The following is a 19,583-nucleotide window of genomic DNA, read 5'->3' as shown; positions in this document are numbered from 1 at the left end:
GGAGTGCAGTGGTACAATCTTGGCTCACTGTAACCTCCGCCTCCCGTGTTCAAGTGATTCTCCTGCCTCAGCCTCTGGAGTAGCTGGGATTACAGGTGTGTGCCACCACACCCAGCTAATTGTTGTATTTTTGGTAGAGACGGGGCCTCACCATTTTGGCCAGGCTAGTCTTGAACTCCTGACCTCAAGTGATCCATCCACCTTGGCCTCCCAAAGTGCTGGGATAACAGGCGTGAGCCACCGCGCCTGGCCTCATTTCTTTATTCTTAAGGCACCTCCTCTTGGGAGTACATCTTCCATACCTCTCTTCTGCTCAGTGTTGCTACACTGGGTCTGTGTGACATGTCAAGCAGGAAAAAAAACAGTTGAAAGATGTTTTTTTCTTGGTCTTACCTATGCAGTAGGGACAACACTGGCCTTTTCTCAAGACAGGTCTTTCGCAGGATACGGAAGGGCAGGACTCAGAGAAACAGCTAATTACGCTATCGATGCAAATGCAGCTGGTACAAACATCAGGCTTCCAGGACTCAGCTGCCAGGAATATATCCCCTTCATCATTTTTGCAGTAATTAGGTACGCTGTTATTCCGGGATAAGGAAGGCCGAAAAGGTTGATCTGGAAAAATGAACATATAGGTCAGCAAAGATGCTGCTGTTGGCCAGCAACTATGCAACATAGTGTGTTTCACAGCACACCCAGTCATGATGGCTTTGGGTGCCTCCTTGAATAAACGACACAGTAACAAATCAGAAAGGCTGATTCAGGAAGGGTCTTAAATTTTTAAAAATAACAAAGATCAAAAAAGAGGTGTCACAGTTATTCTGTTAGTTGCTTACACAACATCCACTCTTTCTTCATTAGCTTAATGCAATCCTGGTTTTCTTTGGGGTAGTCCCAGGACTTCGATTACAATGCATGTAAGTAAATGGGACAATCCTGTTCCCTGCTTTCCTAGGCTCCCTTGAAATGGGGGTGGCCCCATCATCTAGCTGTAGCTAATGGGACGTAATGGCTAACAAGGGGATTTCAGGGGAAGCTTTCACTTTCTTCAAAGAAGGGTAGATATGTTCTGCCATCATCCTTCCACATTCTTCCTGCCTTGATAGGAGTGTGTTGATCACGGCTGTGACACCCCTATCAGAAGAGAAAGGCCTTGACCCCAATGAGGCACTGAATCAATGCTGATAAACATCTGCCTCCAAATGTCTTGTCATATATGTAAAATAAACCTCTATTTACTTAAAATTTGTAGCTGGGTTTTTTCTTACTTGCGGCCACATGCAGTTTTGACCAATCAATATTCAGACAAATTTTCATTGTACCAGACTACCAAAACCCACCTATGTGCACCATTCCAATGCTCAGGAATTCACATTAATGGCTGAAAGATAAGAAATCTCAATCACTCATAAGGATGCAACCACAGAGAAATCATGTGCAAATCATCTGTTTCTTTGCTATTTAAAGACTGAGACCTGAAAGTCCCCAGATCTATTTACAACTTGCAACAGAAAATGTCACCAGAAAATCCAGATATCACTTTGGGCATTGGTTTCCACTAAAATCAATGAAAACTAACTTCAGGCAGCAATATGACTGAGATATCAGAAAGGAAAATGTAAGTGGGTGTGGTTTCTAGTTTAGAAATGTCATAATCCCACTGATAAGAGAGCACTTCCAATCAACTTCACCACTCAAGAGTCTAGACACAGCCATGACAACCCTACCTAGCAAACCTCTAAGAGGGCCACATTTTCTCAATGCATCCACAATCGAAAGAGTTGTCTGTTCTTCCCAGAACCAACTTCATGAACTCTTATTTTTAGCCAAGAACCAGAAACAACTGAGACATGTAGTTAGCACATGATCCAGAAGCTCTACGTGTCACTTTTTCCTTCTATCCACCTCATGAATATACCCTACAGCCAGTAAGTAGGATGTGACCAGAAGGGCCTTTTTGAGGACCAAGGCAGTTACTTCATTGTGGACCTTCTCCGAAAGACAGAGAATCCAGCATAATGGGATCGGCCCATACCCTCTCCTTTAAACTGGGTAACCGTATCTCCTATGACTAGTCCCAAAGGCAGCAGGCATAAGTTGAAGAACAGCCATTTGTTCCATGGCTCCATATGTACTCCAGGTCCAATTTCAGATATGATTCCACAGATCCCATCCACATAGGTTAGAGATGGCAAGACAGGATGACTTTCTCAATGACCTTTTTGTGGTTACCTATGTCTAGGGATAATTTCTTCCTCAGAGACTGACCAGTGCTAACTTCTGCTTTGGCTAGAAATAAGGACAATACCCTCTTGTTCACAATAGACCTTGCAAATCTCCGTGAGGTTTTTGTGACTTACGTTAACTTAGCTCATGCAAGCATTTCCAACTTTGTGTCTAAAAACTGAAAAGAGGAAGCAGGAACAGCAGTGAGGAAGCTATGGAATGACAGTGAAGTGAATAGCCTGGAATCTGCAGGGCTCTCACCGAGGCCTGGAAAGAACCCAGAGGGCATCAGCATATGCTGGCAGTGATGGCATGAGCGCTGGAGCTGAGGCAGTCTGCAGGTTTCCTTCCACCAGGCAGGAGGTTCCTGATCAAACCCTGATCGACACTGTTTTTTGGAATCTTACCCATAGCATCTCCCTTCTTTGAGCCTCTTTTCTCATTTTTCCTGCTCTAGGCCCCCTTCTTTACACTTCTGTTTCCAAATGTTTACTCCTTTATTTGATCTTTACCAGTGTTTTCACTGGTGTTCCTTTATTCTTTTTATTTTCTACCTCCCTCTCCCTTCTCTGCCATGCTTTTTTCCAACTCTAAAAATAAAGGAAAGAAAATTTTGAACATTATGGAAAGAAACAAGTGCTATTTTACCCTCTCCCTTTTGTATGCTAGTGAAATAAGCTTCACTTGCAGTGATGTGCAGTCTTTCCTCATTTCCTTACCAGACCTTGCTTTAAACCAGGCCAGAGAAGAGGGAAAGCTGAAGAGAGGAAATGACAGGGCATCCCACAGATGGAAGCAGCATGAGGGATACGACCCTTCGTAAGCTGTTATCACACTGTGGAGCTATGCCTTTTGGGCCATTTTAGAATGCAAGTGTCCTAAGATTAGAGATGGTATTTTTCTATATGTGTAATATGCCGCTTATCAATGCCACTGTTGAGAACTACTGTGATGGGAAGAAATTGATAATTTGAGTTTTAAAGCTTTTTATTTTTTTGTATCTCAATACAACTGTGAATGAGCAAGTCCAGAAACATCCATTAATTATAGGTAAAGAAAAAAATCCAGGCCTAAGTCAATGAATGAGAAGTCAAAGCCAGGCACGTGAGGGGCTGCCTGTTCTTTGGAAAGATGGAAAGGGATGCAGGAATACCACCGCCTTGCTTGGCTAGAACTCCTGGGCCTCTGCACATGCCACCCACATTAGCATACTCAGAGGTTCCATCTCCACATAGCTCTCCTTCTCTGTATGGATTGAAACTCTGAGTTCAGTAAGGTGTCCCATCAATGAATTTGGGCCAGTGGTCCTGGAGGCATTTCCTCCCCCAGTGCCACTCCCTTAGTCAACCCCTAAGTTCATCACTCAGATCCTAACACAAACAGCACTAGGGGTATTTGCTGCTTTAGTTTCCCGGATTGCCTATGTTCTTGAATCCTCCCTCTCAAGGCACACCTCTTACTTTATCATTATTGACTTAATGTGGAATATTGGATTGCTTGGCTCTTTTTTTGGCGATTGCTCCAGGACAGGAGTCATGTCTGTTTTCGTTAACCTTGGAATCCCCATAGCTCAATTCAGGCATTCCATAAATATTTGTAAATTCAATAGCTAAATGGATATAAATCCATTATCACCAAGGAAAAGACCACTCTAAGGGGTTTCTACCAAGGGGATGTAAATAAAGTCATTGCTATATATTAACAAAAAACATTAGTAAGGTTTGAATCTGAGTAAATTGTGATGACAACATAGTTGGAAATGATAGGTCATGCATATCCTAAAAATGTAACACATATGAACTATTTCTTATACTAGAAAAGATGTAGTGCTAATTAAGGTTCTCAGATTAACAATTCTGTACTAAAACGATAATACCTGGGCTGCCGTGCATGATGACAACAGCCAGTAATGTGGCTATCCCTATAAGTTCATCTATCAATTCCAAAAATGCCATCAACATATACCTATAAAAAATTTAGACACTGATGATGCTGCATATAATAATGGAACAACAGATTCTGGCAAGCTGACCAGATAATCCAATGTAAAAAAAGTAATAAACTACAAGGGTTTATGTTTTGCTGAGCAGAAATGCTCTATGAATATATGTTTAGAAAGTAAATGGTTATTAAGTTGAAATATGGGAAGAATAAGCAACAACAAGAAAACTAGTTGTTCTGTCAACTTGGTAATTTCATATTTAAATATCTTTTGAAAAAGTCACATCTACTGTTAATTAAAAGTACTACTAAAGTTATATAAAACCAGTAACTTTTGATTAACATCTTGACAAATTTCCTTCTAATAAGTTTCATGGCCATACATTTACCTGCTAAGGTCAGATAATCTGAGAAATAAAAAGTAGAAAATAATAGAACTCCTTATACATGTGCAGTGCTACTTACTTAATGCTTTTTGGTATTAACTTACTAATCATCCCAAGTTTGAGAGTGTGGCATTATGCATATATCAAGGTCTCTTCACCACCCTTATATTTTTCAAAGAATTTTATTTACATTATTTATCAATAACTATTCTTCACATTTGTTACACAAAGATGACTTTTCACATTAACAAAATCATTTGGTTAATTTGGTGCGGTGGAACTATCTCTACTTAGGTATATTCCTTGAGTTTGAGATGTAGGGTTAAGGAAATAAATGGCAAGATAAACAGTCTCCTTTTTTGTTTCACAGTTATCTCAGGTATGAGGCACACTGACTGCATAAATAGGTGGCTGGTAAAGAGAATACATGCAGGAAGCAGGCTGATAGCTGTTCCTGATGCGATACCCGGTTTGGCACACTCCTACATGGGGGTCATCCTGACCTGTGGGTCCCACAGAATGACAACACCCAGAGCTGCATCCTTCCCCACCAAGCATATACGAGGCATGACGTTGCTTACCTGTACACTGGGGGCAGCAGGAATCCTGGGTGCGTGAGGGGTTCTGGCAGAGCAGCGGTGGGCACACCTCTGTCTCACACAGCACCCGTCCGCTGTGACAGGTGCACTGAGTACAGGAGTCAATGTTCCACGTTTCTCCTTCCACAAAGTATTCTCCTCCAGGGGCGTGGCAAATGGAGGGAGTGCTGAGCTCTGGCTTCTGCACCACAAAGTCATCTGGGGAATGACACAAAATCAGAACACAAGACATTATTCATCTCAATCTTTCCAACTCTTGAAAGCCTGGTGCTGTTTGCTTTAAGGGATAAAAAAGATGAACTCTGAAGAGCATCTCACTCTATTCTTATCAAGAGAATAGTTAAGAAAATATTCCATGCATGGAAACAGAAGACAATGGCAAAAGAGCTAATATTAGGATGTGAGGTTCGAGTGGTTTGAGTCCGTCAACAGTAATAAGAGAATTCAATTAAGATCATTAAATTACAGGGAGGGGACTTCCTCTCTAGAGATGAGAACAGGGGCCTCTTCAGGCATTTCTGTGAATGTGCAGGATTGTCTCGAAATCAGATCTCTCATTTACGGAATACTTGCTATGGTTCAGTTATTTCCATGCTAAGCACTTTACATGTGTTATTTCATTTATTCCTTACAGTCACCTTATTTTACGCATGAGGAAACTGAGAGCTCAGGGAGAGACAAGGGAAACTGCAACCCAAGTCTATGGTTGTTTGGATCACGGATATGTATCCAGATTAAATAAAACATCCAAATGATCGATGTCCTATCTGCTTTATTATTTCTGGGATCCTGAGTACTTTTATGCTTGGAAATACATCCTGCTGTCAAGCAGGCCACACCCCAATCTAAACCAGCGGCCAGCAAACTGAGCAGGAATGCTCCCGTAGAATTAAGTCTGAAAACCCTCACCTGAGACTAAACATGTGTTTGGCAACATCATCATCAAGAGAGGTAAATGCTGGAAGGCTGGTGATAACTATCATTTCCTGCCCCAGAGGAGAGGTAGTTTTGGTCTCTTGGAGAGATGACACTGATAGAGAGGGAATTTAATGTTGAAAATGTCTGAAGAGGGGCTGGGAGTTGCCCTGAAGTTTTTCTGGGGAAATGAGAAGTATGAAGACATTAACCATAGTCACGTAATCCAAATACAACAAGCACTTCCAGAAGGTGTTGACAGTGTTGAATCCCGCCAAGAAATAGTCTGGAGACATCATGGCTAGCTCATGCTTGGAGCTCGGTGGAAGTCACGCCCCATTACGGGTCCATATATGCAGAGATGCTCAGAGCTGAAATCTCCTTAAGAGTGAATTGGGGCTATGACTTTCAAAGTGGTGGTTAGCATGAGAGTCAACAATACTAATGAAATTAAGTGATGTGAGCTGATTTCCAGTTAAGGGGGTAAAAACTTCTAATACAGCTTCGTCTCAAGGGAATTACTAAAAAGGCTGGAACTTAGACCCAGGGACTATCACAGAAAACTGATATTCATCAATCCATGCTTACATTCACAAGCAACTGTAACCAACTTTCCAGTATAAGAACAACAGAGAGGAAGTTGATTACAGTGAAAACTGTGCTGAACAATATGGTAAATGTGCATTTGTGGTTTACAGAGAAACAAAAGTCCCAAAGAGTATCAACACATGAATATAGCAAAAGCCTCCCTTACTGCTTTCAAAAAGGGCTTAGAGAGGACTGACAATTACTGCCTTGTTAAATGCTGACATGTACGGAAGTGGTCAGAGGAAATCTGATGTGTGTGTTTGTAGGTATGCTTTCTTGCTCACCTTTTTGCCACATGATGTGCCTCAAGGCAAAACACAAGAGGGGCCAGAGACATGGAGACAAAAGATAAACTCAAAGGTAGAGAGTATGGAAGACAGAAAATCTCAGAGACGATATCATTTAGTAAATATTCATTAGAAGAGTTCAGGAGATGCTCCTGTATCCCAGGAAGAAAAACAGCTGATCTTGGAATGAAGAGGGGAGAAAAATATTCTTTAAAGTAGGAGTCTGTGAATGCAACAGCTCTGGAGTCTCTACTCAGAAGGAGCCTTATATGGCAACATGCTAAAGGTTTGTGAAAAAAATTTACCTCTACACATCCATATACATAAATGTGTTTTCATACACGTATATCCAGATGTTGACACACCCACAATAAGGTATTAACAACAACTTCACGTGTGCTTACGTAAGAACTTTCCACGACACTGTAATAGAGAAAGATCTTTCTGGTTCTACTCATTTTCAGTTCTTAGGTCAATTATCTATTCTTAATGTCTTTGCATTTCTACCAGTCTAGCTGTTAGAATTCTTCATTGAGGACGTTTAGCGAAGACCCAGGTACAAATCCCTCCTCTATGCATTCACATCTATAATTAAAGCAGGGGTCTCCATGCAAACACATGACTTTTCCCTCCCCAAAGAGTCAATACAAAGTTCTATCATATTAAAGTCCTCATTTACCTTCTTATGCAGGGGACTCTAGAAGTTTTTCACATTTAACTAGCAAAATACGGGAAAAAAGGAAAGAGTTCTGATATGGAATACCTCTAACTGAACTACAGGGAAGCAAAACAAAATAAAGAGAGTCATCTCTTCTGCATTGTAATCTGGTTTTCTACAAGGTATGGGAACTGCCTGTCACTCTGATACTGTAGCTATTGAGCTGTGCAGAATCTCAGAGCTGAAAGGGACTTAAGTGTCCCTCTCCCTGACTCCCCGACCATTATGCGAACAAGGTCAACTTCCCTCCCAGGCTAGTCTTGTTGCAAAAGGACCAGGCCTCAGTTTCCCAGCTACACCTTTTGCACAGGTGGACTCATGCACAGGGAGATACAGGACCAGGACTGACCAGAGGAAAAACAATCATACTCCAAAATCTGACAGTAGACTTAACTTTGAAAGAAATCTGATACAAGATTTGAGAGACTTCATTTTTCCCAGGCCTTTCGGCAGACATACTATTTTACTCTGGGTAAGAGAGTCCATCTTTCTGTGCCTGTTTTCCAAATGAGAAACGGCCTCAGTGTGGTTTTCCCTAACTCAAAGTGGCCTGCACAGAGAGGGAAATAATAGACATAAGACTGTGTTGAGCTCTTCGGATAAAAGGTACTAGATGAGGTTTATGGTTATAATTACTGTTATTGACAATCATAATTCAGACCCCCCTGAATTACAAATCTGTTCTGGCTTTCCAGTAACTTATCTTGATTACCGTGATTATGATTTTAAGGGTTTTGGATGTGTGTTAACTCTAAATCTTTTCATTTGGCAAGAGTGCCACATGTCCACTAATTTATAAAAGAACAATAGCCACAGACTACAATAAGTTTCTCCCTCTCAAACATTACTTTATATGGGATAAGGTTTTATGGGATAAAACTAGCACCAATCCCCTCAAATTAATGAGGACATTCAGACTTAATATGCTATCAATAAAATGGAAAGCTGGAATGTAAGTACATCAGCCCACAAACCTTTACAAAAATGTAATCCGAAGACCTTATATAACCAAGTCAATCATTCAAAAAGGAGACTTGTTTCTAGAATGTTAGAATTTTCTCTGGTCTTTGGTTCTTCACTGATAGTGCCCGGACCATTCTGTGGTGGTGGTTGACAAAAACAACGCAGTGCTGAAAAGTGTTCCAGGGGTCGTCCCCTCCAACCTCCCCAGAGTTACAAATGTGTCTAGGCCCCTGCAAGGCAGAAGTCATTTGCTTATGGAGCACACAGATGGCAGCCAGCTTTTACCTGCACATGATGGGCAGCACTGTCCAGGGTGAATGGTGGGGTTGCCACAGGCAGGCACCGGGCAGGTGATCAGGGCACACATTTCCCGTCCATTGAGACAGTAGCATTCCCGGCACCCATCATGCCAGCTCTCCTCATTTTTATGATGATGACCATCCACGGTGAGACAAGTGCCTGACAGGATGGGTGGCCCAGCTGAAGCAGAGACCTCTGGACAGACAGAAGGCAGCCTGGTAAAGAAGTGGCTACTGCACAGGAGAAACAGCCTGCGGAGTCTGCACATGGACTGGACCCTGGCCACCAACAATTATGTCTACACAGGATAGTTTGTGACATGGGACATGTTCATGAAAAGAATTTAAGTCAATATGCTCTCAATTTTGAAAAAAGAGGAAAAAACCTGCAAATAGTTTCTCTCCAATTGGTAGGATGATCGCTGATTTTTTATTTCTTCTACTTTACTTTCTCATATTTTATACAATAAACAAGCACTGATTTTATAACAAATGTTACACATATGTTGAATGTATTCAGAATAATCATTCTAGAAGCTTCAACCAATGAGGACATCCTGGGCCCCTTGCAAATAACAGAGTTTGTTCAGCAGAACAATTAAAACAGTGACTAGATTTTTGTTTACTCCAACCCCTTAGAAACACCATTAAGGTGGTAACTGTCCAGTTTTGAAAAATCATAAAACAAAGTTTAGGAATCTTTTATAGTTTAATCTGTGGATCATGCTGACAACTACAACATACAGGACAGGCAGCAGGGGTGGAGCTGGGGTAAGGGCAGAAACGGCGGTCAGGGCGCATGCTCAGTGGCTTCAGGAATCTCCCTGGAGAAGCCTCAAGCAGCAGGGATACCTGGGCTCTGTGCTTATTCACAGCTGTGGGCTGGCATGTGCTTATTCAGCCAAAGCCTAAATTCTCATGGAAAACTGTTATCTGGAAATACAGGAGCTAACTTTTGAGCTATACCCACCCTCTAGAACTTTGAAATGGGGATATTTACTGTTGCAATTTTATGGATCTTACTCCTGAACAGAGAGAGGCTCTATAGAGGTTGAGATAATTGTGCTTTAGGCTAAAGTTCCTGATACGAGTAAAAAGAGCTAGGAAGTGATTAATTTAGTCAATGTGCTTGTCCATCATGTGCTTACTTTACATTCTAGTCTAAGCTTTTACTTCATAAAAATGAAAGGAAAATGGAGTCCTGTGGGACAGTCCCACAGAGTGTCAGAATAGGCAGCAATCACCGAAACCATTTCATTTACAGGGTGTCCTTCTGTTCTTTGTTTTGGTGCCCCTGGCTGCTTTGAGGGGGAAGGGCCATGTGTACACACTTACCTCTGCACTTGCAGATAAGACAGCCGTGACTGTCCTGCTGGAAACCCAAGGGGCAGATCTTACTGCATGACAGCTCTGGACATTTCTTACAACGGCAGATGTCACAGCCGTGCTTATTCTTCCTGGGTAATTAAAATTTTGTCAGAGGTCAGAAAATCAAAATGTCTCAAATGATGCCCAAGCACTCAGACCAAGGGTCAATAAAGTGATATTGCTATTAAACAGAATGACTTGACTTTTGCTCTCAAAGACTCCTGGGGTATGGGTAATTAGCACCCTGTGGCCATGACCACCACTCACTCATGACCAAGGCTGAGAGTTGCCCAAGCACTTGTGCGCTTCTAGGACGTGGCTCTCAGAATCCCAATGACATGACTGTTGATTTAATTAGGGAGAGTGGTACACCACAGTAAAAAGATGAATGTGAAACTCCATGAATAGGAAAGTGAAGGAGATTTTGTTGGTTTATCTGTTTATTCATTTGTTTCTCCATCCATCCATCCATCCATCCATCCATCCACACACCCACCCACCCTCCCACCCACGTACTGATCCATCCATCCATCTATCCCTCCCTCCTTCCTTTCTGGAAGTATCTGCTGCATGCATAAAGTAATTCTTTAGTCAGAAGGTTACATAAAAGGGGCACCAACTGCTGCCTTCATCTTGACACTCCCACGTGGTGTCTGGCCAGGAATTCTCTTTTGGTATGTGTCCTTAAAACATGTGTTCTAGCCAGTATAATATTCAGTTGTCCAAGGTGTCCAACTGGGTCCTCCCTGAATGTGCCGGCAGGAATACAAAGTGAAATTCACAATCATCTAAGAGACTTTTCTCCAAGATGACGGTTGGATTTGAACAAAGCCTTGATTCTGAACTGTCATGATACTGTAGCAAGTGGTTGCAGCTACTATTGTGGTAATACTACTTCATTTTATATTAGCAGTTAGGTTAAGAAATAATACTCTTATTGGCATCATATTCATATTTTAGGATTAAGAATGATGATGATTCATTATTTTATCTGGGGAATTTTAAGGAACAATGTTTCCAATTTAATTATCCAATGAAAATTAGAAAGAAGACCTCTCCCTAAACTAGAATTTTTAAAGGAAGAATGAAAAGGATGACTGACAGAAGATGAGAAGAGATGACGGGTCTAAGTCCCTTATAATTACTAGTACTAGGCTGGGCACAGTGGCTCATGCCTGTAATCCAGCACTTTGGAAGGCCGAGGCAGGCTGATTGCTTGAGCCAGGAGTTCCAGATCAGCCTGGGAAATATGGTGAAACCCCATCTCACCAAAAAATACAAAAATTAGCTGGGCATGGTGGCACATGCCTCTAGTCCCAGCTACTTGGGAGGCTGAGGCTGAGCTGGGAGGACTGACAGCCTGGGAGGTTGAGGCTGCAGTGAGCCATGCTTGTGCCACTGCACTACGGCCTAGGTGACAGAGCAATATCCTGCCTAAAAAAAAAAAAAAAAAAAAAATTTCTAGCACTCACATACACTCACATAAATATACCAAGTTGGAAAGACAGATTGAAATGAAAGACAGCAAAGGAAAAAATATAAATTAAGGTGATTTTTCTAAAGATATCAACTTGATATAAAGGCAGATACAGGTGCTTATACAAACACTAAAGAAACAAATATGAAGTGTCTATTTCTGCCCTCCCCCACCGGAATAATCTAGATTCTCATGGAGTTTGACTCAATAAGGTGTATTAAAATAACAAAAGTCATGACCCTTATCTCTAAGAAAATTCATAAAATCTAACACTAGATAAAGAAAAAAAACGAAACGCTGACTAGTTCCCAGGTGAGACACCTAGGCATGGCAGGTAAGGATGAATTATATTTCAAGTGAGTGGGGGCCGGTCTTCAATTGATCTTAGAGTATGTGTTAAATAAATGATCACAGACAGACCCTGGGACAGGTGTGAAGGGCTGTAGCATTTCCAACACTGGGCCCTCACAATTCCATCTCCTAATCTCGCCAGCAGTGTCTAAAGTACTCTCCTATGGGAAAGTCTCACACAACAGGCACAAAGCGTGTGTCTGGCCCACCTCCATAAAAAATAAGAGTTAAATCTGATTCTTTTCTTTGGAGATACAACCTTTTCCGCGCTTTCTGAATCACCTAACAAGTATAGACATTCTGGGCTCAATACATCATAGATTAATTCACAAACAACATATAAAACAAAATGCGTAGAAACATTTCGCCAAGTTGCACTTCATAATAGCTTTTCTGAATTAAGAAATACATACAGCAATCCAAGTGGACAATACTTGTCACAGATTATGGGTCTGCACTTCTTGGGCCTTGGGCGGCACTCACAGATCTCACAGTTTTGGGTATCAGTTAGGAAACCGAAGGGACAGTCCAAGGTGCAGCCTTGTTTACGTTCTGAGCACAGTTCCTCGCCTGTGAAGACACAGAGACGGCAGGTTTCAGAGACGGCAGGTTTCTTCCAAAGACGAACAGAGCAGAACACTTCGATGCTAAAATACTGTCCCCGAATCCTCCACTCTTGCACAGATTCCAATTTCTCAGCTCTACCATGGTCCTGGTTATCATTAAAAAGCACTGACTGTGCTATTTCATGGTTATCACATGACTCCATGCTTTGGTGGTAATAAACAAAATAAAGTCCAACTTTGAAATGCACAGATTTCTAAAGTGTACCCAAATCTGGTAGGCTCTGAGTGAAGAACAGGCTGATAACTATTACAATTAATGACTCAGATAATTTTTCCATGAACTTTATAAATCACTTTAAACCACTGATGACCATTTATGTTATGTGGGAATTAGAAATTTACAGTCCAATTTTCATTATATTTTATTTCTGTTGCATGTCCATAATAATGCATGTCCTTTTTTCTTTTTTTGAGACAGAATCTCTCGCTCTGTCACTCAGACTGGAGTACAGTGGCATGTGGCATGATCTTGGCTCACTGCAACTTCTGTCTCCTGGGTTTAAGTGATTCTCCCACCTCAGCCTCCCGAGTATCTGGGATTACAGGCATGCGCCACCACGCCCAACTGATTTTTGTAGTTTTAGTAGAGATGGGGTTTCGCCGTCTCTGCTAAATGCTGCCAGGCTCATCTTGAACTCCTGACCTCAAGTGATCCGCCTGTCTCAGGTTCCCGAAGTGTTGGGATTACAGGTGTGAGTCACTGCGCCCATCCCATAACGCCTGTTTTTAAATATTCACATGATAATTACCTTTATGGGTGTTAGATATATATCATATAACACTGCATATTGTATGCAGCATAAGGGATTTCTTACTACTCCTTTAAAAAAAGTACATCTCTTACAACATGCTAATAATTAAAATATTCAGTGTTTTTTCTCTATGGGCTGACAAATACCCATGTATTTGGATATACTTACATAATAGGCTTTTTAGTTAACGAAATGTGTGTGTTGAAAAAAATACTCATATTAATGTTTAAGTAACCACTATTTGAAGTGTTCAAAGTATCCCGTTAGCAGAACCTGGAGTGATGTTTAACTGTCCTCTGCTAGTCAGTTACACTATTTTAGAAGAACAAAAAACGAAAGTAGCAATGGTGACTAGCAACATTACTGAAGTTATTAGCCTAATAGAAGTCTTCCAAAACGATTTTAAAAGGTTACATAAGGCTTACCAGAGAAAAGGGAAATAGAAATGTTTAAGGTTAAAAAAAAAGCATGCTTTATTATATAAATTAAGCAAGCTGAGATCTGTGTGAATTAAATGTAGAATTTGAAAGACAATCAAATTTAAAGAAGGGAAGTTAATATGGTGATGGCCAAAGTATGGCAATATTTGAATATTGTTCTACATGGACTGGTGAAATGGGAAGCGGAGTCTATTATTGGAATAATGAACACATTTTTATTTTATCTGGACATCCTTTAAGCATGAATACTGTAATAACACATAAGTCACTGGGAAAAACAGAATGCATCTCTCCCCTCAAAACACACTTATAATCTAAAATTAAACCTTAACTACAATGAATAGGTGAAATGGGTCCGTGTTTTACATAAATATTTCAAGATAGCGTCTTTTGTGAATCTTAGTTGGCAATATTTGCATATTTAATTTGCTATCTTTTAAGAAGGAAAATGTGATTTATGGTGTAATTTTCTACTCTGTCATTATCATAAACCTTTTATTACACATATAAATATAACCTCATGGGCCTGTATTACACTGCAAAGCAACTGATTACTAATTTGCATCCTTAGAAGAGAAATTCTAAATGGTTCATTTAGAAATTTGTAATTATATGACTCGAAAGGTCATAATTTTTCATTCCCCATTATTAAGGGAATGGTGAAAAAAGAAGACGTTATTAGCTATGTTTCTCTAACACAGAGATCTAAATTGTGAACCCATTTTTCTGTCACAAGAATTTTTAGGTCATGACCACAAATGGATTATGTTGGGAAACAGATGAATTAAAAACACCCTGAAAACTTCCCAGAGTCAGTCAATATCCCTTGGGATTAAATTCCTTGAAATTTTGGAGCCTGAGCACCCTGGTGCCTTTATTTTTCTGGTCCTGCAATAAAGAAGGAGTTTTTCCAGCCTGGGCGACAGAGCAAGACTCTGTCTCAAAAAAAAAAAAAAAAAAAAAAAGGAGTTTTTCCATAGATGTTGATCTAGAATGTGCTGCTTCACCTTTAAAGAAAACTGTTGTGTCTCCATTCAAGTTTAAACAACGTGATAAAAACTAGTCTGTAATCTACCTCTGCTTTGCAATGGAAGGGAATTTCAAAGAAAGGCTGGTGCATTTAAATAAAAATACAGGACATTCATTAGAAGGAGACTGGCTATGCCTCCTAGAGTGGGATGCCCTAGTGCTGCCCTGAACTGGGAACATTCCCCTGCATGCTATGCTCTGGCCCATCTACATGCAGCTTCCCAACAGAGGGAGCTCTAGGCCCAGGCCCTGGTATCTTTAGGCACGCTGTATAGGGACTACCGTGGTATTTAGTACAGAGTGGGTATTCCACAACATTTGCTAAATAAATGCATCAATGTTCTTGTTACCTACTCCTCCACTGTCATGAAGACTGCCATATTATCAGAGAAATGACAGCATGAAAATAACTTATTCTGATAACACTGAAATTCTCCTGAAATACGGGCACTTGCCAAAACATCTCAAAATACCATCTTCTAGTTCAGAAATAGACAACATTAAAGACTGGAAAGTAGTCTTAAATCTACATATGTAAATTATGAAGTTTTCTTAAGAGAAATGTATCATCATGGCAAACATTTAAATAAAGAGCAGACTGACTGCAGCTGGCTTGAACCTGTAATCCCAGCACTTTGGGAAGTCGAGGTGGGAGAACTGCTTGAGGCCAGGAGTTTGAGACCAGCCTGTGCAACATAGCGAGACCCTGCCTCTGCCAAAAAATAAAAAATTAGCTGGGTGTGGTGGTGAGTGAATGTAATCCCAGCTACTTGGGAGGCCGAGGCAAGAGGACTACTTGAGCCCAGGAGGTTGAGGCTGCAGTGACAGCTATGACTGCACAACTGCACACCAGCCTGGGTGACAGAGCAAGAACCTGTGTCTTAAAAAAAAACAAAAAGAAAAACAATAAAAACCATAAATAAAGAGTAGAACAGAGATTAGAAAAACAATATTCATAGAAGGGTAGGGGTTTGTTTGTAAAACTTCAGTACATCACTTGAGGCAACCATGGAGAAAAAGGTGGCTTTATGTTCATAATTTTTCAGGATTATGACTTTACTGTGATCTAAAACTGCTTTCTAATCCATGGGGAGAAGTTACTATTGAAGAGAAAGTGATGAATAATGGCAAAGTACAGGGCCTGTACAGCAGTGCCGGTCGATAGCAACTATGTAGTAAACACTCTGTTCATTCTGGAAAAAAAGAAATGTTTGCTCCTATGCTCAACAGGTGATGCAGCTGTGGGGGGCGCCATTCATTCTTGATTATATATAAACACAATGTAACCTCCATGGAGAACACACTGTGGATGGTGTCCCCTAGAGGAGCGCCGCATACTTCTGCAACTCTTCGCTGTAGTACAGCAGGTCCTCAAACAGCAGTGGTTTTGTTCAATGTCATTGGGTCATAACTTTAACAAGGGGAATAAAAATCAGTTCTCGGTTGGGGCCACTCTCTGTGTGGAGACTGCATGTTCTCTCCACGCTGTGTGGGATGAGCATATGAGCATATTAGGTGAACTGGAGTGTCTACATGGTCCTAATCTGAATGTGTATGTATGTGTGTGTGAGAGAGAGAGTATGTGAGAGAGAGAGAGAGAGAGAGGGTGTGTGTGTGTGAGAGAAAGAGAGTATGTGAGAGTGTGTGTGTGTGTGTGAGAGAATGTGAGAGAGAGTATGTGAGAGAGTGTGTGTGTGAGAGAGAAAGAGAGTATGTGAGAGAGAAAGAGAGAGTGAGAGAGAGAGTGTGTGTGTGTGTCAGTGTACCCTGCAATGGGATGGTGTCCTGTCCAGGGTCGATTCCCACCTTGCAGCTTGCAGAGCTGCTGGGATGGACTCTAGCTACCCTCAACCCTGGCCTGGAATAAACATGTTGGAAAATAAATGAGTGAATAAATACAAATTCTTACAAAATAAAAATGCGTTAAAGCAGGCGATAATCACACAAACGTACAATAAACAATGCAGGACAAAAGGGTTCAGTGAGCCTGCCACAGTGGGTATTGTACGTGTTTGAACTGCATGGCAGAAGGAGGTGCTCCTTACAATGTTTGCTTTGCAAACATTTATTCGTTGATTTAACACAGCACCACTACAACTACTATCACTCACTGATTCAATAAAAATGGGGAATCACCATTGTACTTGTTTTTTGTTAATCTTTCTTAAATGTATATATAACTCATACTTACTTTAACTTTTACTATTAGAAATGTTTTAGGTCTTTATTTAGAAGTTTGGTGATGTTTTCGTGACCAGAAATATAAGGTAGGAACTTAACTCTTGTTTATATCAATTAGCCTCTGGTAAAACTGGTTTTGTTACATGTCAATTCACAAAAGTCATAGTTTCCAAGAATCTACAGAGGATGTTAAGTGAGGACTTACTGTATTTTAAACTCTTAGATACTGGCAATTCCTACAAACCTATTATCAGTTCAGGATGGCCATGAAGTTCCCAAGACTATTAAATACAGAAATGCAACATTACAAATGGTGGTCCCAATTTTGACCCTGATAGGTGTTAGTTTAGAATTACAGTGAAATAAAACAAGGAGCCTGCCTCCCTGTATTCGATGCTGCAACCTTCTTGTGATGTTTGATTCAGATACATATTTCATGAAAAATATGAAGGCTCTTTCCTCTCTGCTGACTGATGCAAAATTCTACATGCCTGCATCAGTTTCTAGAAAAAGCATTATTAACATCTAAAATTAAAGAATGTTAAAACTGGAAGAGAAGTTACAAATAATCTGATCAAGTCCACTTGATTTAAAGATGTGTACACTAAGATGCCAAAAGATTGATGGTACTTAATTCATACAGATGCCTTTCATACAGAGTTTATGTACTAAGCGGGTATATTATGTCTATTAGCAACAGACACTGGTTAAAGAGCAATGTTGTTAAAAGCTTGTATCAATAAAGTGTTAGGTTACTAGTGGCTTTATACCATTTTATTTATTTTATTTATTTATTTATTTTTTATTTAATTTTTTAGCTTTATATCATTTAAAAATAATTTTAGTTTTAAACTTTTGTTGCTATCGTACTTTTAAAAACATTTTTTATTCTAACCATGTTTTTGAGGAACTGAGTCAGGGATAATGTAAACTTTCTATATGTCCTGGATGTATACTACTTTTCTTAGTGTTACAAGAATGTTATTTGTTACAGATTAAAACAGTAAACTACAGTATGTTTGAATGAAAGAATTCTGTGTCATATACTTGTCACATACTTTTGAAGGACATGTTTCTACAGGGTTTTGATTTCAATCCTAATGTGACTGTCTACAACAGGCTAGATTATGTGGTATCTCTTTACAACATATTAACATATGACTAATATTACCAACAAATTACCAATGTAAGTCAAGGGTAAGGACTATTTTTAATCTTCTTTGTATTCCTACAGAGCTTAGCATATAGTAGGCACTCAACAAATGCTAGATGAATAAAATAATGAATGAATGAACTAACAACAAATCAATGAAAACAGGAGAAATATTTGTGGGGTGCTGGCCTTGTTTTAAGAAATCTTGAAGGCCCAGGTGTGGTGGCTCACACCTGTAATCTCAGCACTTTAAGAGACCGAGGCGGGCAGACTGCTTGAGGCCAGGAGTTCATGACCTGCCTGGACAACATGGCAAAACCTTGTTTCTACAAAAAAATACCAAAAAAATGAGCTGGGTGTGGTGGCAGTGCCTATAGTCCCAGTTACTTGTGAGGCTCAGTTGGAAAGATCGCGAGTGTCCTTAGAGGGCAGGAAGAACTGGAGGCAGGGTGATGGGGCGGGAACAAAGTGGGGCGGGGACGCTGGGGCTTTCCATGTCAGCTAGCTTGGGCTGACTCAGAAAAAGATGCTATAAAATAGTTACAGTGCAGGGGAAACAACAGCCATATGCCAGCCAAAGACTTAGCTTTGTATTCATTCATTTGTTTAGTTCTCGAAATGAGCCATTAGTTTGGTACTATTATTTGCCCTTCACATATGTGGACACAGAGTCCCAAAGAAGTAAAGCAACTTGCCTTTATTACCTATGTGCAAGTCAGCATAATTTGTGGTGGACCCAAGATTCAAACCCAGGCAGTCTGACTCCAGTCACACTTTCAGCTTCTGTGCAACACAAAAGCTGCTGTGCAGAGCCTGAGAGGGGAGTTGCATACGATCATAAGAATCTGACAAAACCCAGGACCAGGAAATTTGGTTTGATTTGACTCACATCCCAAAGGTGTGGCTTCCAAAGTTGCCCAATAACTTGGATTGCTAATAGGAATGGGGGAGGTGACAGCAGAATGTTGTATGTCTAGACTTCTGTACAGGACAAACTGAAAAATTCCAATTAGTGTTGAAGTAAGCCTTTAGGTATACAGTGGGGCAGTGAGCGAGATGACAAGACTAACTCATGTCAAGAAGAATCCAAAATGAGATGGATATATTATTAGAATAGCAAGACCTCAAAGGGAGACCTCAGGCAAGAATGATATCCAAAGGCATCTCTGATCCTGAAGGTTTCTTTTATTCACTCAGTCAGTATCTGCTGAGCACCAAGGAGAGCCCTGGGAGACGGGCAGTTCTTACTCTACTCTGGTGTGAACATAAGCCTGGGTTCTGCTG

The 19,583-nt window shown here is 40.5% G+C and overlaps 1 protein-coding gene across 3 annotated transcripts in view; it reads right to left on the bottom strand.

Moving 5' to 3' along the window:
* Positions 1–19,583, bottom strand: part of CRIM1 (cysteine rich transmembrane BMP regulator 1) — a 196,600-nt gene that overhangs the window by 28,106 nt on the left and 148,911 nt on the right. For all 3 annotated transcript variants that reach the window (XM_025405783.1, XM_025405785.1, XM_025405784.1), the window contains 5 exons: positions 12,532–12,688; positions 10,258–10,379; positions 8,909–9,118; positions 5,135–5,350; positions 394–615 (listed from right to left, as the gene is read on the bottom strand). In XM_025405783.1, the coding sequence (XP_025261568.1) occupies positions 394–615; positions 5,135–5,350; positions 8,909–9,118; positions 10,258–10,379; positions 12,532–12,688 (927 nt within the window). The remainder of the gene's footprint in view (positions 1–393; positions 616–5,134; positions 5,351–8,908; positions 9,119–10,257; positions 10,380–12,531; positions 12,689–19,583) is intronic.

Source organism: Theropithecus gelada, chromosome 13, assembly GCF_003255815.1.
Source record: "Theropithecus gelada isolate Dixy chromosome 13, Tgel_1.0, whole genome shotgun sequence".
Lineage (NCBI taxonomy): Eukaryota > Metazoa > Chordata > Mammalia > Primates > Cercopithecidae > Theropithecus > Theropithecus gelada.
Note: the sequence above shows the minus strand (reverse complement) of the source record. Positions and strands in the feature narration are given on the sequence as shown.